The 19894-nt window shown below is 34.7% G+C and overlaps 1 protein-coding gene across 1 annotated transcript in view; it reads right to left on the bottom strand.

Moving 5' to 3' along the window:
- LOC148950486 (protein bark beetle-like) overlaps nucleotides 1–19894 on the bottom strand; it is a 113429-nt gene that overhangs the window by 69182 nt on the left and 24353 nt on the right. Inside the window, 5 exon segments of the mRNA XM_089091877.1 lie at nucleotides 5747–6080; nucleotides 7668–8032; nucleotides 8035–8902; nucleotides 12595–12844; nucleotides 17578–17819. Coding sequence (XP_088948003.1) covers nucleotides 5747–6080; nucleotides 7668–8032; nucleotides 8035–8902; nucleotides 12595–12844; nucleotides 17578–17819 — 2059 coding nt within the window.

The raw sequence follows: 19894 nt of genomic DNA, 5'->3' as shown, positions 1-19894 counted from the left end.
CCCCTTTGAAGTCTATATGACCACACTTTCTATAAAAACCCTATATGTCCCCAGAGTAAAACTCAAGGACTTCGAAAAGGGCTCATTCGATTGGAAATCGGGGTGGATAATCTACGCTTGGTAGATAATTTGATTTTATTTTTGCGCTGCCTATGATCAAAAAACGATTACATCTTTTATAACAATTTATAATTTATATGCCAGTTCAAGAAAGCTTTTCCATTGAACCTACAAAACTCCGACTTTGGTTTATTTTTCTTTGATATGGGAGCTAAAGAAACAAAAAATTGAGAGCCGAACAGTCAAAGCTATTTTTCATTTACGGTGACGTTATCCCGAGGCGTCTGACCAGACACTATATCACCAACACAGATATGTTTCTATGTTTAGCGCACTCAGTGAATCTCCCTACAGTCCTAATTTCCCATTTCTATGGTCCTAAATCAGTCAGCAATATGTCTTCTCTCCGTTATTTTGAAAAGAGTCTATAAGTCCCTATTCTTCTTCACTTGTGGTTAAGAAACTCAACTGAGTCCCCATTCTTCTCCCCTTGCCGGTCAGAAACTCAACTACTTACCAAGGTAACAGAAATCCAAATTTAGCCATATGCCCCAACGGGAGCTAGGCAACCCCCCCCCCGAAAATTCCTCCCCATCCCCATATTTTCTCTGGATAATTTCAGATGCTCATTAGAAGGGAAATTGGAAGTTCTACTCTCCTGTTTAAATCAGAGGCAATGCTATAGCGTTGCCTATAGTAAAGAGCCATAAGGCTTAAATGTACTATTATTTATCATTTTTTTCCGAGAGGAATTCCCTATGGAAGGGATGGTAGTGCAAACTTCGGAGGGGGCTAATTCGATTGCAAATTTAAAGTTTTAGCGTTGTTTTTAAGAGTCAAGTGATTGGAGGGTATCCCCCCTCAAGCCGTTTTTGCTCAAACACAACCAATAAAATTTTGAGATTGTAATGTTGTTCAAAATAGTCCAAAGGTCAAATAACAATCTCTCAAGGGTTGACAGCCCTTCCAGCCCCTGGACATGGGGTGAAAGCTATGCAAGTTGCCCATTGTTAAGGTATGAGGGCTTTAGGTATTAAGAAAAGAGAGCTTGTTTGATCCTGGATCTTCCAAAACGGCTTAGAATATTAAGGTGAAACTTTAAGGAAATGTTGAGGGATTCCAAACACAACCAAAACACACTTTGCCCTTGCTGGTTATGAAAAGGGAATATCAAAAGTATCGAAGCAACGACTGATGGTATTAGGTTGAAACTTTCAATGTATGTTAAGGGGGAGTTGAAGAGAGACTGGAGTGCACCCCGCCCCCCCACTTGCCCTTTTTATGCACCCCTTCTCCTTAACAATGGTTACAATTTTGTAATTGTCATTTTGTTCCAACTAGTCAAAAGGTCTAATAGCTTTGCTTCCAGGGATGCCATGTCCCCCACATCCGGGGCAAGGATTGTAAATTCTGCAATTAAATCCATTGTTTATGTGCAGGATTTATCGTTAGGAAAAAAGGAAGGTTTTGATTCTGGAGAACTTCGGAGAATGTTGAGGGGTATTTTAAACTAAATCAAAAGGCACTATATGCGTCCAGTCTATAAAAAAGGTGGATCTCCAATATCTTAAGAACGACTGAGGGAATTAAGTTAAAACATATAGGGTATGTTTAAAAATTATTTGAGGGCTACAATGCTCTTCCTTTGCCCTTTTAGATGCCCCCTCCCCTCAACACTGGTCAAAATTTTTAAATGCGATTTTATTCAAGACAGGGAAAAGGTCTAGTAACTATGCCCCTTCCCCACCAAAGCCCCCAAAGAAAGGATTGTAAATTGAACAATTTATCCTGTTAGGAAAAGGGCGAATGTTTGATTCTAAGTGTGTTCGAAAAGGTCTATTGTATTAAGGAGAAAATTCAAAAAAAGTTTAGGAATATGTTTAACTTAATCAAAATATACTATGTTCATCCAATTTTTCAAAAAGGCGTATCTGCAATATCTGAAAACTGCTGAAGGTATTAAGTTTTAACTTTTAGGGCATGTTGAGAACACTCCTTCATAATAGATTATGCAAAATTATACCTCACTGTACATAATTTCGTCAAACATAACCTAAATCAACTTGGTCACTACTAGGGCACTACTACTCCCCCTCCCCCTAGCACCAATGATAAAGGCATATACCAAAAGTACACGTGAAAACCAAGAAGGATTAGACAACTAGTCCCAAAAACTCAATTATTTTCGTATAAAGGCTCTCTGAGGCTTAGAAAATTATGCCATTAAAACGCACTGCTTTAGGCATCTTACCCCCTCCCTCCCCCTAAACACCAACCTACCGCCCAACTTTATTAAGACATCGCTGTATTACGAAGTAAATCACTTCAGTTAAATGAAACATTAAAATAAATGCCAGAAATATTTTTGTGCAATAAGAAGGGAGGTATCACCTTGCAGCAGCCTTGTGGACATTACCTACATTTTTTCACTGCAAAAACCTGCCAGATAATTTGATCCCCTCTGAATATTTCCCCCGGAAAATTTCTCCGTAACATTCTCTCCATGTAAAAAATCTTACATCCAAAGAGGAAGAAGGACAAATAAAAAGAATTTATTGATTAATTTAGGAAAGCTCCTCCCAGAAAACTTCCTCCCCCTCTAGGAAATCCCTCCCTTCATCCCTGGTTTTAAATAACGACGAAGACCAAACTGCCTTTCCATCACAAAAACAGTAAAATTGGGACTGTTTCAATTTTAAATTTAAGTTTGAAAGATGTCATTTTATCCAAGTTTTACTTCATATATATACGTAGTTTGCTGAGGACGGCTCTTGGATACAGAGCTTAAATGTTTTTAAGGTCTAAACAAATTTCACTGTCTTAGGTAAATTCCCTGTTGTTTTAATTGTCGTTGTTTTTAACCATGATCATTCTTTGGAAAAAATACACAATTCCCAATATTTGTAGATGAGAGCTTGAAACCTCTACAGCAAGGGTCTCTTCAAGTTTCAAACCGTTCGTGGTAACGAACTGTAAGTAAGGAGCGACCCGGCTCAATAGTAACCGAAACTCTAAAAAACAGAATTTTGATACCAATAGATGTATCAAAAGAATCGGCTTTTTATGCTGATTTCAAATATATAAATTTCACTAAGTTTACCCATCAAAGATTCCGAGCCTGAGTAAATTTCCCTGATTTTCGAAAAAAGGGGAAAACACCCCCTAAAAGTCAAGTGATCTTGATGAAAATTAAACCATCAGATTCGGCGTATCAGAGAAGCCTACATCATAGCTTTCAAGCTCCAATCTGCAGAAATGGGGAATTTAGTAATGTTTGCCAGAAGTAAGATCACGGATGCGTGTTTACTTTTTTTCTTCCAGGGATGATCGTACCAACCCAGTGGTCCTAGAATACCGGGAGAGGGCTCATTCAAACGGAAATTAAAAGTCCGAGTGCACTTTTTAAGTGACCAAAAAATTGGAGGGCAACTAGGCCCCATACCCCGCCATATTTTTTCCGAAATCGTCCGATAAAAAATTTTAGATATCCATTTTGTTCACGATAGTTGTAAGGCCCAATAACTATGTCTTTGGGTATAACATCCCCCCCCACAGCCCAAGGGATAAGGTCTATAAGTTATAAAATTTGCCCATTGTTTACGCATAGTATTTGTTATTTGGATCAGAATGATCAGAAATGAAATAAACAGAAATTAAATGTTCCTTACTGAAAGCAAGGAGCAACATCAAAACTTAAAACGAACAGAAATTATTACTTATGTAAAGGGGATTGTTCCCTCCTCAACACCTTGCTCTTTACGCGAAAATTTAAATTTTGTCCCAATTATTTAAGGATGACTCCTGAAACGCAAGGGTCGTTTAATTAGAACAATAAGACGCCTTTTTTAAAGTACTAAAAAAATTTAGCGTAAAGATTGAGGTGTTGAGGAGGGGGCAACCCCCTTTATATACGTAATTATTTCTGTTCGTTTTAAATTTTAATGTTGCTCCTAACTTTCAGTTGAAAAAACTTGTTTTTTTATTTAATTGCAATTAGAGAAAGGTGCAGATGCTTCAAAGGCTGTGGTTTAATCCCAAAATATCCTAACTCTCTTTGAACCCTTAGGTAAATACAGAGTTAGTTCTAAGGAAGGGGCGGGGGGATGGAGGTAGCACTGATATTTAATCCCTCTTGAATTCTGGGAATATTTCTGGTTTACCTTGTTAATATGAAAGTAAAGAGTAACATTAAACCTCAAAATGTACAGAATTTCTTATGGGCAGGAGGGGGGCTGCCCCTTTTACATCCCAAACCTCCCCTCATGGTCGTAGAAACTTCAAAGGATACTTATTCGATCGAAAATTTAGATTTTTGGTCTTTTTTTTATAAGTTGAAAGTGATTGGAGACCAACCAGCCCCTGTCCTAAAACTGTTTTTGATATATGGCCCTTTTCCTAACCCTTAGGACACCTGATCGATAATTTAATGTTTCTATTGTTTGCTTTCACTGTGGCTGCTCAATTTTGCGTGTGGGGGAACTTTTCATGGGGGGAATTATCCGGAGGGAATTTTCCAGAAAAGGGGAAGACCATGTTTGGATTTTTTAGGGGAGATCACTCTCAACATTTCTTAAATGTTTTACCTTAATATTCCAAGTCTTTTTGGGAGATCCAAGATCAAACATGCCCTTTTTTATTAATAAAAAACCTTATATCTTAAAAATGGGTAACTTGCATAGCTTACAGTCCTTGCCAAGGGCCTGGAAGGGGAGTTGTCAACCAAGAAGACAAGGCTATTTGACCTTTGAGGTTTTTTTGAACAAAATGGCTATCAAAAATTTTTGATTGGTTGGGGAAGGGGGTCTCCAATTATTCTGACTCTTATAAAGGGCACTAGAACTTCAGTTTTAATTTTGCGATTTCAGTTTTAAAGATCTCATTCTATTGCAAGTTTTACTTCATGCCGCGGGAGGGAAGTGTCTTTTGATTGTGTTTGACATACCTCTTAACATCTCTAACAATTTTCCACGTGGGGGGATTTTTCAGGGGGTGGGGGGTAATTTTCCACAGGGAGTTTCTGTGGGAGAAACGCCGGCTCCCGCCCCAACAGGCTTGGACAAACTGCAACCCAATTGCCACACGCGACTCTTAAGAGTTTTTCAGTGCAATAACTCTCGATTAATAAAGCGCAGTTTAAGAAGCTTCTGTGTGAAGCATATATTCTAAAAAACGTTAGTTCTTCCAACATCTCCTATCATTTTGTTCTTTTAACTTAATAGATACTATTGTTGGCACATAAAATGCTTATTGAGCAGTCACCCCAAACCCATCCCTACCTCCGCCGACCTTTTCGTTTTTGCAAATGTTTTTCTTTTGTATTCGGGTTATAATTGACAATAAATTATTTTCAAATCTCATCAGGACTCGTTTCTGAGTTCATTTCTAAGCAATAAAGAGGGCAGCAGTCTGAACTGAAAAAGAGGTTACGTGTTTAAATTTGTAAGGGCACCTCTAAAATTTTGAATGGAAAATCTTGATCTTGCAACCATTCCTCTTCTGTCTTGCTCTTCACGAGACATATTTATTAGGTTTTAGAAATCGCTCTAAAGTGCTGTCATTCTCCTTTCTCGTTTTTGTTTTTATTCTTCTGCTCTTATTGTTTGTTTTTGGGCTTCGGAGCCGTATTAGACAGTTCCAAACAAGCAATGATTTATAAAAGAAACTGAATTATCAAATCTTGTAATACCTCATCAGCACTGGCACATCATAGCCATCGGGTGGAAGCTCATATGGTTGCATATCCCACCTAGGGTCTAGTGTCCAGCCCATTTGCTGGCAAGCAAGAGCGGCTGCTTGTATATTCCAGCCTCGACGACAAACAGTACCCCAAATGCCACCAACTTTAACTTGCAAGCGACCTTCAAATGGGTTTTTTCCACCAACAAGTTGTACATCAGAAAAGATAGCGGCCCGAGGATGCATGGTGTCTAAAGTATTATCTCGTTTACTCCTTTCGTTTCCTTTCAGCGTAAAAACTATTGGATTTCTTTGCAGGTCAGATCCTTCTGCAACAAGTTCACCTAGAATAAACGTTTCATAAGATGATTTATCCAGCTGTCTGGATGAAGATTTACAAAATCTGAAGATTAAGCAATATATTAACTTTTTTTTTACTTTTTTCTCTGCCTCATTTTAAAATCGTGGAATTGTGTTTTTTTTTGCACATATTGTAAACCTACTATTGTTATAACTTGTTCTTAACTCTGCTTTTATAGCATAAATTAGAACATGGAAACTTATTCTGTTAGTTAAGTTTTGAGCAATTCACTTACTCCAATAGTGGTTACCACATTACGTGAGATAGTTTGGCGAAATTCAAGTTTAAATTACGAAAATAAAATTATAAGGACGAAATTACTTAAAATAAGAAATACTTAAAGATATTAAGGAAAATTCCTTAAAATTGTCGACTATTTTTAATTTACCACTAAATTGATTTATGCTCAGTAACATAAATTTCCAACTTTTCTATATATTATTCATAGTAGCAGGTCCCAAATCAAATAAAAAGTGTGGAAATCAGCAAATATAAGCTAAAAACATGTGACACCCAACAGCATAAAAGGTGTGAGAAATCCTAGAAAATTTGAAAAGACCAAAAATGGATCCAGGGAAATAAAACACGGTGAGAATCTGAGAGAAACATTCAAGGAACAGTTTAATATTAAACTTGATGGTCTAAAATTTTACAATATAGAAGATAGATGGAATATTTTTAGGAAAACAGCTTCTAAAGTAGCAGATGGCGTTTATAAAGGAAAGTTAGATACGCAGCTAGGAATATTAGTGAAAATGCTTAAAGTTTAGTATAAAACAGGAGGGGTTTGCACAGAAGTATTTGAGAGATAGACCACATGACAATAAGAGGAATGTAAGAAGAGTAGAAAAAGCATTAAAATGTGAAATAAAAAAGTGGAGGTCAGGGATAAAATTACACAAGAACTGGGAGATACAGCCAGACGGCATAATAGTAAAATATTGTATTGACATGTTCAAAAATTGAGAAAGAATAATAAACCTGGACATTTGGTGCAGCAGTGAGTTGTTAGTAGTAGTAGTAGTAGTGTCAATGCCTCTCTGTCTAACAAATCTCAGCCCCCATTTACATTTTAATTGATGAAAGGTGCAGCGGATTAAGTTCAGTATGCGCAGGACTTAATATTTGATACACGGTTTCTGCACCACAATATATTTGACAAAATGATTTTGTCATCAAATTATGATAAAAATTGTAAAATATACACTTGCAAAGCTAAAAATTTGAGAGATAATAGGTTTCAAGTTGCTGAATGCAAAGAAAGATTTACTATTCTGTCCTATAAGATTTGTCAGATTAAAAAACCACAGAACACAAATATAATACAAAATCTTAAAGAAAAATACTTTTACCTCTAACTGCATTAATTAGTCAAAATAATAATTGCTTTCTTACTACCCGAAAAAATTGAACTTTTTAAGGCTAAAAAAGAAACCTTGGGGCAGTCATGGCATACTTTATGACAATTCTAGGGCAACTTTCTTTGTCAAGACTACCCCCTTTTTTCTAGTCTTATAAATCTAACTGGGTAGTAACTCACTGACCTAAGGAAAAAGGAGAAAGAACTCACCAGCAACCATTATACCAATAGAAGGCTCAAACAGTAAAGTAACACCAAAATGTACAATCAACTTAGCATTTGGTCGAACAGTAATATCTCTCGTAACAGTATAAACACCGGGTTCTGTAGGCAGCTCGCGGTGGCCTTCCACTTCACCACCTATCACATTTCCTTGAATAAAATCAGGTACAAATCTATATTCAATCAACTCTGCTTCTGTATCATAATTAGTATCATGCAACAAAAAAGGCCTATATTCAATACGAGCCAAAGTATATCGATCTTTTCTATCAAAAAGGCGATAGTAAACAACACTCTCCATTCTGGAGCCAAGCCAATTTCTCGAACAATCTAGATTAGCTCCAGGATCAGCTAGATGGCGGTGATATTTTGAGAGCTGATAACTATCACAGCAGCTATACGATTTCGAGCAACTATCTCTTGAGACTGTTTAATCATATTCTTCTTTATCCAGTTCTTGGTCAAGATAATTTTTTGTGGCCCAACATCAGAAACTCCAAGCGACAAGACAAATTGTCCTTCATTAAACTCAAATCGATTCTCTGTAACTAACAATTCCAAGGGAAGAAAGCTCGTTTCATGATTGTCATCATTTTTTACAAAAACACATCCTTTTATTTGCTCTTTAAAGAGATTGTGCTCTATACTGCCATCTAGGTTCACAGCTGGACTTATATAAATACCCACTTGCTTATTAGAAAAGAATTTATTATGGCCAATGAACACTTTAGTTGATTCACTATTTTTCTTCCAACACGAATCCAGCTCCACACCGTACCATTTGCTCATGTTGAACGTATTAGTTGAGACATTCACAAAACCGGTTTGGCAAAAATTACCAACCTTAACTGCACTTAAGTAGTTCTCTTCAAATGTGGAGTAAGCCACAACTGTTTCCTGCGAAAAAGCTATGTGCTCGCTCGTCTCGTTCATCCAAAAACTAACACCATAGCCCTGATTCGTGTCAAATACTGAATATGATATATTTTTTGTACCACCACTATATGTTGCATTTACACCATCACCATTGTTCATAGAAATGTAAGATGTGGTGACATTTAAATCACCAGCACCCCGAACGATGTTGATACCAGCGACATACTGATTCCGCTGAATTTTGGAGCTTTGAATATGCGCTAAACTCCGTAAATTTTCAACTAAGAGGCCACGACCACCATTATCATTCAGAATGCTACTGGTCACATTGATGTCATAAGCTTTGTCTGAAATTAAAACAGAATTGATGTAAGCATTGAAAAAAAATAGAATAACGGATGTTTAAACGTAATTAAATATAATTGGTTTTAATATTTGTAAAGTTTCACGATGAAAAAATCTATATGAGCTTTTCAGAAGCCAATCTGACTGAAGTCTACTTTCTTGCAAGATTTTGGCGTCAAAGCATTCAGTTGATCTATAACTTTGTATGTTCACAAGAAGATCCGCTAAAAGCAAGACTTAATGCCAAAAAACTACAAAAGATATTTTTACCATTCAGCGAAAGTTTTCTTATAAGACAATTCAACCAAGCCCATACTACAGTATGCTGAAGTTTTTTCCCAACTCAAGCATTATTCTATATTTTTTCCCCAGAGGATCAAAACATTAAGATCAAACCTAGAGTATTCTTTTTTAATTTCTCCACTGTCCATTTTATGGAATTAATCAATTCTACTTCTCACTTGTTCAAGTGTATAATACAGATCGAGTCATTAATGTAGTTAATAAGTAATTATTAAAAAATTGATAATTAGTTATGTAGTAAAAAAGTAAGTAAAGTAAAAATACGCAATGTTCAGCAACTATAAAAGAAATAAAAAAAAAAAAACATTTCTCTTTTCCTCGAACGTTTTAATGGCAATAAGTTGACTTGTCCAAAAGAAAACACAGCATTTTTCTTGAGAATTGTATCTATAAATCACGGACGCTCTAAGAACAAAACTTATTACACCAAGCAATTTAAAGTATGTTTAGAGAGACTGGGTAGGCTTAGATGGCGTTAGCAAGTATTTCTATAAACCCAGCATTAAAAATGTTTGGTTCTGCTGAGTCAAACTATCGAACTTACGTCAGAGCGAAAAAAAACTCCAAATGACCGTGAACCTGAAAAAAACTATCTCATTAAGAAAAGTGGCGCAAAAGATCTTTATTTACTTGAGAAAAAAAAACATTGGTTCAGTCCTAATGAACAATACAACAATTATTTCAGAGATTAGATCCAAAAATGAGCTTTAATAAAAGAAAAATAGAATGAAAAAGGTATAGTTTTCATTTCACTTATTATAACCAATAAGATGACTTTCAAGGCGGCAGTAATAAAAATAGATAACAAAAAAAATTTCACCGGCCTTGAGCATTCTGGGCATGTACCCTTGTAAGGTTTAGATTTTTTCTATGATTTTTGTCTTTTGGCGGATTCTCACGTAAACAACGCATATTTCAAGGATCATGGAATAGGTAATATTTCTGTAGGACCTTTAAGATTTTCGACAGGAATGCCCCCTCCCCCAATAACCTCGTAGAGTAAAAAGATAGATTAAAGGATTTACCCTCAAAGACAGGCATCAGGGATTAAAAATTAATCACCTTTAAAATAGCTTAATAAAACATCTGTAGTGCATACTCGTAATAATAATAGCCTATTGGAGAAGAAAATGACAATTCAAAATCTGCACAGCAAAAGCTTGAACTTACTTAGTAAACATTACCATGGTCGAGTCAACTTTTAGGTTATTAACACTAGTTTGAGAGGTCAGTGTATTTCTGCTAGATTAGAAAATGAAGAAAAATTCGTTCAATTTTTCAAAATTAGTCCATGCTAAAATAGTTTAAATCGAAAAAAGGTGTTCCACCAAATAAGAAAATGAAGAAAAATTCATTAAATTTTGTAAAAATAGTTCTATGAAAAAGGCTTTAACCTGTACTTATTTCAATTATTTTCAACTGTATTTGCATACGTTATACGTGGCCCATTCAAATAAAAAGATCTTTCCATTTTGTTAGAATGTCAAACAAACTAAGAGAAGATGATGAGGAAATTCGTGAAGCCAGTGAATAACAAAGCGAACAGAATCTAAGCAGATATCTAGCTATAATGCAATAGCCGTCATCAGCGAAACGTAAAACAAATAAAAAGAAAACAAACTTGCTAAAAAAAAACTTACCGATAGAAGGAATATTAAGAACTAAAATCCTAAAATAAATTTTGAACGAGTCAGCGCCCTCACCTCACATAGGTTCAGCCAAGACTGATAAAAACGTTATTCGTTCTTGCTATTTGAATTGATAAACAATTGGAACAATTTTATGATAGAAAGGTAGTGTGGTCTCCTTCATTATCTCTATCAGAAAACAAAACCCATGGTTTCCTACCTGCATTACATTCAGTAAAACATTTTACTAGTTGATTGAAACAAAACAACATTTGTGGCATTCCAGATGCGAGATCTATGGAACTTTTTTCCTTTTTTTCTTCAGCCCTAAAATTTCATATATTTATTTATGTTGTTTACTTGTATGTATCAGCTGTAGTCTCGTTTTATTTTCCTATTTTTCATCAGTAAGTACTCCCAGACTAGCCTAGCTCTACAATCCTACATTAAAATAACCAACAAAAGAGTTTGCTCTACAATCCTACATTAAAATAACCAACAAAAGAGTTTCTTGCTTACAGAAAATCCTGAGTTGGATTCAGAGAAACTTGAACTCAACCTGCCACTCTTCTGGCTTGTTTTTTCAACTTAATTTAATGCAAATACATATGGGTATGCACACGGAATTCTACAATATTAAGAAAACCCAAGAGTGTGACAACAAAATCTTAATTTTCTATCCATCATATTGTACCTAAAATATGGAATAATCTCCTAGATGAATTGAAGGCCATGGTGGAGATAAACGAGTTTCGAACCTTTTTGTAGAGTTTATATTTAGGTTATTGTGGAGGGTAAGAAATGAAGAGTATAGGTATTTTTCTGCTTTAGGTTTTTGGCTTTTTTCTGCAAGAAGTTTGATTGGTTGTTTTATTATAGGGATGGGTTTTTGGTATTTTCAGGCTTTTATTAGTTGGTAGCTCGCAGAGGGCAAAAGCCAAGCTTATTTTCTCTACAACAGTTGGTAGGTTGGAGTTCATTTTTGGGATTCGGGATAAAAGAAAGGAAAAGGAAGAAGAGAGAAGAGGAATCATATTCAAATGTGATTTTGGATTAGTTTTGGTGATACTTGTATGATATACGCCCTACCTAATGTTCTGCTAATATGTTTCTCTGACGCTCAATCCTAATGAAATATACCAAAGTAAGAGAAAAATATAATACTTTAGAAACACATTTGGGTTATATATTTGCACATTAGGGGTGGGGGTTAAGTTTAGCGGGTATGCATGTCTAATGTGTTAGGTACAATTATTCTGCATATTATGTAGTAAGAATTGTTTTGTACCTTCACACTTTACAAATACTTTACCCACCCCCCCACCCACCCCCAATGTGTAAATATATAGCCCAAATTATATATTTGCCACCTATTCTGTCACTTGTCTTTGTCTTATCTCACGCTAAGCTGAAAGAAACTAATAAAAAAAACGTTCTATAATGCGACAATGAATGAACAACTTGAGCGGTAGGGCGTATATCATAAAAGTACCGTTTTGGTTATATTGTTGAATGCTATACACACTTTGTCTTCAAGAAAGATGTTGTTTTTTTATTTTGTATGCTCATTTCTGAATAACAAAAACAACAACAAAGTTTAATAAATTTTATAGCTCTGCTGAACAACATTGCTTTGTCTGAGCTGCTCGTAGTTTTGAATCCAAGTAAGCCCATATTAAAGCACTTGAATTTCCTCCCTAATCGGTTTCACATACTCATCAAACAAAGAACATAATTAATTAATTTTGCATAAAACAAATTACTTTTTGCTGAGTGCATTTCCATCATCAATAGAACTCTAGCCCTGGGCCTGGATGTAAACCTCATAAACATGCTTGTCCGCTTTGGTGATATACTTTGTGGCCTGGTCCCATTGGTAATGATATACCGACCAAGAAGAGGAGCTCTTGAGTCAGAACCATCATATACTTCTAAAGTCCCACCATTTATTGTGTCCACAAACGCTGAGATGAAATGTAGGGTTAATACTTGACCACTTCTGGACTGGAATGTCTGAAAGAACAACTTGCATTAAAGAAAAAGTTACCGCCGAAAAATTGGTAAGTAATTGTTATTATTTCATTTCGACTATGATGTGAATTTTGAAGCTGCTACTCTATTTTTCCTGAAAACAAGTTTAAAGACTTGACCGTTTCCCATTGAAAGCAAATTCATAAGGACATTGTTATGATGATAAATCAGTGAATATTTACTATCCCAAGTTATTTAAGTTTTGAAACCCAGCATTGGTGGAAACATTTATAGAATCCAAGAATATCTTTGCCAAAATCTTAAAAGATGGAGATTTTTACCTGTGATTCCGGCGACCTATACAAAACTGAGAAAGAACTGTTACAAAATTAAGCCTTCTCCTATAGGTAAGTTCAATAGATCCCCACGAAGTTAAGTTTATGTACACCTATGCTTTTTAACTATTGATCATTTGGAAATTAAGAGCAAGTGAGGCATATTCTGTTTTGCTTTAATATTAAATTGTCCTTTCTGAGACTAAAGGGAATGTTATTTGTTTTCAAAAGTTGACAGAGGAGTGAAAACATATTTTTTCTTTCGTGGATTTAAATAAGAATTTAAAAAAAGAGTTCCGGTAACAATAGATAAATAATCAGTTTTTCCTTGTGTTTCCAATTATGTAAGTTAAGTTTAAAGTTGCCGACAAAAGGTAACGAGCCTGAAAAAAATTACACCATTCTGAATATTCAAATGTTATTATTTTTAAGCCTGCTCATCAAAACCTACTAGTGTGAGAACATCTGTATAAATTGTGTGAGAGGTTTAAACACCCTCAAAAAGAGGGGAGGGATTTTGGGGAAAATTAAACGATTAATGGAAGGCTTGATAAGATATCTAGGCACAATCTGTTTCGTTTTAGCATTAAATTGTCCTTTCTGAAACCGTAGGGCTTGTTCTTTGTTTTCAAAAGTTTAAAGAAGAAAATATGTGACTTTTTTTCGGGGATTTTGTTGTTGTAAATGAATATAGTACTGTATTTTTGATAGATCTCATTTGTCAATCTGAGTCTATAGAGGAGTAATATCTGCTCTGCTAGACATTTTCGGTGTCGTTTCTGTGTTACAGTGTTGTTGTATTTTGGAAGTTTATTAAGATGTGAGTTAATTTATTTATTTTGTCTTTTTTTCTTGTTGTCTTCTTTTGTCGGCTGTTTCTTTAGATGATTTAATTACTTTTTGTCTTTTTTTTCCGTTGATAAAGGCTCCCGGATGTGGAGTTGGAATATTCGCATTTTTTTATTATTAATTAATATGTAGTTTGTTTTTATTCTCTATCACTACTTTGTTTAAATTAAAACACGTTTTTTTCTCTTAATTTTTCGTAAATAGAAAAGCAGTGTGATGTAAGAAATTATTTACACTATTCTAAATATTCAAGTTCATTGATTTTAAATTTTATCATCAAGACCTATTAGTGTGAGGTGTGAGAGGGGTTTAAACACCCTTGAAAAGAGGGGAGTCGATTTTGAGAGAAATTGAACGGTTAAAGGAAGGCTTGATGAGATATGAAGGCATATTCTGTTTCGCTTTACCACTAAATTGTCCTTTCTAAAGCCAAAGGTGTTGTTCTTTGTTTTCAGAAGTTTACAGCAGAAAATATGTCACTTTTTTTCACGGATTTAAATGAGAATTATGGGTACTTTTGTCTTATAGCCACCACACTCCAGATCTTGTTTCGTGAACATGAGACAATAATCAGTTTTCATGGTCTTTATACCGAACAATATTAGCTTCGGCTCGGTGGGAAACTGAATAGTAGCTATATTTTAATTAAATAATTAGTTGGTATTTTGGTTAGGTTAGTTTAGGTTATGTATTAAATATAATGCGTTCTGGGCGCCCACCCTTCCATAATTCTTTGTTGTAGTTTTCATAATTTTGCTGATAAAGTATTATACTTTCATCATATTTCGTTTTATTTCATTAGCATTAACCAAACTTCACTTTTCGACAGAACTTGAGTGTGGTGGCTATAAGACACAAGTACCGAATTATGAGCACAGAAATTAATAAACATAGACAGTTCAAACTATAGCGGAAATGTTTTGGATGTAATTTATAATTTTATGCTTAAAGGTGCTTATTGAAGCTTATTTTGTCCTAACCACAGCTAGTTTCATTTTCCCCCCATTATCTAAATAGGCATTTTCAAATGGAATTGGGTGATAAATTGCCTCTAGGAGCATAATTTATCTTTAAAAATACAGTGCCAGACTTATTCCAAAAAGTATGTTATAAGCCCATGAACATACGCCGTAAGCAGCCAACTAAAGATTTTCAAAATCTTTAAGATCTTTAGAGTTGGCTGCTTACGGCTTTTATCTTTAAGGTACCAATCTTTTCCAAGAGATTTTCTAAGAATCTTTTCCAATCTTATCAAGATTTTCTAAGTCTTTAAGATACCAATCTTTAATAGACCAGTGGAGCATTGATATAAGGGTTTGATTCTTGTACAAGATGTACAAGAATAAGATAAAGTAAGGCAGCAACTCATTGTTCCTTAATGTTCATTCCTTAATGTTGAGCACTTTACAATTGAGACTGGTTGTCCATGTGCAGCATTGCCAGCTGCAGAATTATTAACCCAGTTAAGCGAATCTTAAAACTGTTGCACTTATATCAGCAATCCAACTGAATAATCTGACCAAAAGTGACTTCACAGGAAAATCACAGGGAAAACTTCAAAGGAAAATCAATATTTTCAATTTAATTGCCAAAGCAAATTGGAACTCTTCAGTATCTTTGTAAGTTCTAAAACTATATGGGTAAAAAAGAAGGCAACTTATACACTACAAAATAGACGTTATGAAGATATACTCGGATAATTAGGACAATTGATAGAGCGGCTTTAAGCATAAAACCGTTAAATGAATCTTAATGGGTAGGATTGTTCAAAAGATGGATCATAAGCGATGAGTTTCAATTCAACTGCAGTTTATGGTTATAGTAATAGTAATATATTTTTACAAAAGCCAGCAAGAGCCATGACAAAACGAACAGACAAAAAAGCGATAGCACCCAATACTAAACACATAAATACGTAAATACAACCCATGATAAACCTAGAGAAAAAGACATATATGGTCCAGTCTTAGCTTAAGGAATCTACCCAGTCTTAGAATCCCCCAAAATCCTTCTCTCTCGTTATTTTTATCCAACCATTTTTATCAACATAATTTTTTCTATTTAATTCTTACCCAATTACTTTTGTTTTTATTTAATTATTTTATGTTATTCAATACAGGAGAAAGCTATAGGCTTTTCCCCCAGAAAATATTTTCCTAAAATCTACCGATTTTTTACGATTCTATAAAAAAAAAAATTCAAATTAGATGTATATACACCTACTTTCTTTTACTCTTGACCCTAAACAGATAAGGGTCTATTTTATTATGGTTTCAATTAAAACATAATTTAAATAATATACCTTAATTTACTTCATTGAATTAATTATGAAACAATTGTCTTTTTTTTAGAACAAAGATTGCTTTTATTTTCCAGGTTAGGTGTTTGAAGTTCTTGCTGTATTTACCGAAAATAATATGTAACCGAAATCAAGTGAATCATCGAAACAGAAGTGAAAACTTGCCACTAAGTCAACTTAAAAGGCACTAGATATTAAAAGTAAAATTGTAGCACTTTGTAGCACGTGATAAACCGTTATCAAAAGGCACTGAAGAGCTAGGGCCATACCACCAGGTCATTCGTCTGTTTGCTCATTCATAGTCTTAGTTTACACATATTATGTTGTTGTTTCTGTGTTGTCATGTATGTTTTCTATTTGCGCTTTTAGACGTTTTTAGGAACCAAGCCTGATTTTGAGTTTGGCTTGATATCAGTCGCCAGATCAATGTCAAGACAAACCATGGATATGCTCTGCAAATAACTTGTTTTGCAAGCTTGTTTCAAGTATATTTCACATTTAGAGGCTTAAAATAAACTTGACCAAGCTCAAAGGCAAGATCTATCGAATTTTGTAGCATGCTCCCTTCTTCAGTACATTAGTTTAAAATAATAGTGAAGTGACAAAAACAATTTGGAATGTACACGCATTCTAATCTAGTCTCCTCGCGAATGACCCAAAGACCAGCAGTACATGAATTTATTGGGGGCTCCAAAATTTCAGGGGGGGGTCTGTCATACTACAAATGATTATTTATGGAAACATTATAATAATAATAAGATCGAGGTCGCCCACTCAACTCCTTTGGAATTGTTGTGTGTTGCTGTTTCTGTTCATGTCTTTGTGTTTCCTGTTTTTATCGTTGTGTTTCTCTTTTTCTTTTTATTCTGCTTTTCCCTAAGCGTTTGCATTACGGATTATAAACTATTAATATACATTAACAGATGACATTACAATAAATCTTGTAGTGCGTTTAATTCTTTACCTTATAAAATTACTTTCTGTTCTATGTAACTATCTTGATTTTGTATTGTCGCTACAAACATTAACGAATTCATCCATTGAGAATTCCCAGCAGAATATTTAAAGGTTGATAAAATAGATGGTGCTGAATTACTAAGAGGAACAACAGGATGCGGAATTTTTAGATTCCTCTTTCATCCACTCTTTCACGAAAAAGCAAAGTAAAGCAAGTCCATTTTAAGGTTCACTGCTCTTCAATTTCCCAGGGGTTGGGGAGGGGGGGCAGGCTTTCATACAAATTAGGGGGTAACCTCATCCCTCCATGTATGAATGGTATACTCATTACATACCTTTTCACATCTTGCTCCATTTATCTTATCCTTAGTTGCTTCAGCCAAAATTCTCAACGGGTATGTTTGTCGTTCTTGTGTTCCAGACAAACAGAAATCATGCAAGTTTCTTATTGATTCGCCGGCCTCATCTGGAAGTTCATCAGTAAAAACGTATTTTATTCCGTCTCCAAAATTTTTTGAAGTATTAGAGTCTGTAATACTCACGCCTCCAGCTGTTGTATTTATAAATATACCAGGGCCTGAAAATTAATGGGGTAGATTTTAAATACGGAAAACTAACAAATAAATGTGATCACAAAAAACAAAAGACCAAAATTGGAAAATACTATCATATTTACTAATTGTTAAAAAAAAATAATAATCAGAAATAAAAACAAAGTACAAAAGAACAACTGCTAACAGGCATTTCAGAACGTAAGTTATCTGGAGCAGCAGAAATTATGAAGGACATTTTAACTTTTCTTTAATTATAGCCTTTGAAAGTGGAATAGAAGCATATTTTTGTAGAGCTAATTGTCTCCACGTTCCAGAGCCATACTTGGCCACTGTCATTATCGTAGCTTCCAATATCTTAATCAAGGTCTGGATACATATCTTGCCACCCTTTAAAACTTTTTCAGCTGCAAAAAAAAAAAAAAAAAAAAAAAAAAAAAAATGCCTTGGCTATTCTACTTTTGATATCTTTGCATTATCAACCAACTTCAATAATAATGCTACCTTAGTAAGGGATACTGTCTCCGTGATCAATTTTTTTGTTACCGACCATCATTTCTTCAACCTCATTTATTTTTAGTCTAAGCAACTTTGTCTTTCTTAACATTAATTTTCAAATTTATTTTCGCACTCTGAACTTTCAAAACCTGCAAAAATTCCTCTATTTTGTTAATATTATTACCGAGAACAATCCAATTATCTGCATAATCTATATGTAGAGAATTTTTTTTTATCTAAATTTGAAACCAAATTCTTCCATAGTATTGCTGTTTCCCTTAGAATAAAGTACATTAAAATAATCCATATTAACTAGGATGAAACTAACTACTTTTTACTCGCGATTCCAAACCGAATCAACAAGCAGCCTCACTTTCTACCTTAACCATAACAATATCATTCTCGTATATTTAGCAAATCAACTTCATGTACTTGTCTGGTATGCCTTACACGGATAGGACCTACATTCAAGCAGTTCTCTCACCTAGATGCACGCATGTAGATAGACTATAAAACTCATTTTACCGCATCTCTTAGTCTTACAAGCATCATCAAGCTAAGCATCTGCACCCTGTAAGCAGAAATCAAGCTAATACCTCTGTAATTACTACCGTCACCGTTATCACCTTTCTTTTAAGTGGACGTACTTAAAGTTTTCCTAGAACACTAGGTATTCTCCTTTAAAGAAAATTATATTTTCTTTTTTTTACTCCATGTTTACTGACTGTTTGTATCTAACAGATTTTTAGTATGTTTTTCCTAGCTTGATAGACAATAAACACTCATTTACCATAAATACCTACAACAAGTAGAAACTACAGGGAATTTTCCACTCATTTAGCACACTACCAGTATCTTGGGTCAGTAGTATGTTACCTTATACTTTGCGGCCTTTACGTTCCTTCCGGTGTTACTTGCGTACGGGTTTGGTGGGTATAATCTGGTTTGGTTGGTCTAGTCTGGTTTGTTGGGTATAGTCTGGTTCGGGGGGTCTTGTCTGGTTTAATGAGTAAAAAAGGGGTAATTAGTGATAGGATAATTTTTTAACATGAAATCTCTGAATAAAATATTTTTGGAGCATGTACTTGACGATGAATAAAAGGGTTAAGGTGATTAGCAATTACGAGCGAGGATTTCCCCATTGGTTCCTGCCAGTAGGCTTCGCATATCAAGTTGAAAATTTGATAGAATGAGGTATTTGAGGTGGAATATTAATGTTTTGAATAATAGGAGTGTGATTGATTCTAATTAGTGATTGGATAATTTTTTAACATGAAATCTCTGAATAAAATATTTTTTGGGGAGATGGGTTGATTGTGTACTGTATAATACACAAGTGATGTTTGAACAGTGTTGTCAATTTAAAATAGGGTCTAACGTTTTAGTATACTAAAAAGTTGATACTAAGAGGTATGTAGATGGTAATAAAAGAAGTTCAATAATGAAATTCAGAACAAACCTTATAAATCCTTGCAAAACAAGTAGTAGGGTGTATGTGAGTACGAACCATCAAGTATCATAAGCACCAACGACACTAACCAGCAGAGACATTAACTCCCCAAAGGTCCCTTACCCCCAAACTCGTTGGGCACCTCCTCCCTCC

Source organism: Artemia sp. Qi Xiang Cuo, chromosome 7 (assembly GCF_049724085.1).
Source record: "Artemia sp. Qi Xiang Cuo chromosome 7, ASM4972408v1, whole genome shotgun sequence".
NCBI lineage: Eukaryota > Metazoa > Arthropoda > Branchiopoda > Anostraca > Artemiidae > Artemia > Artemia sp. Qi Xiang Cuo.
Note: the sequence above shows the minus strand (reverse complement) of the source record. Positions and strands in the feature narration are given on the sequence as shown.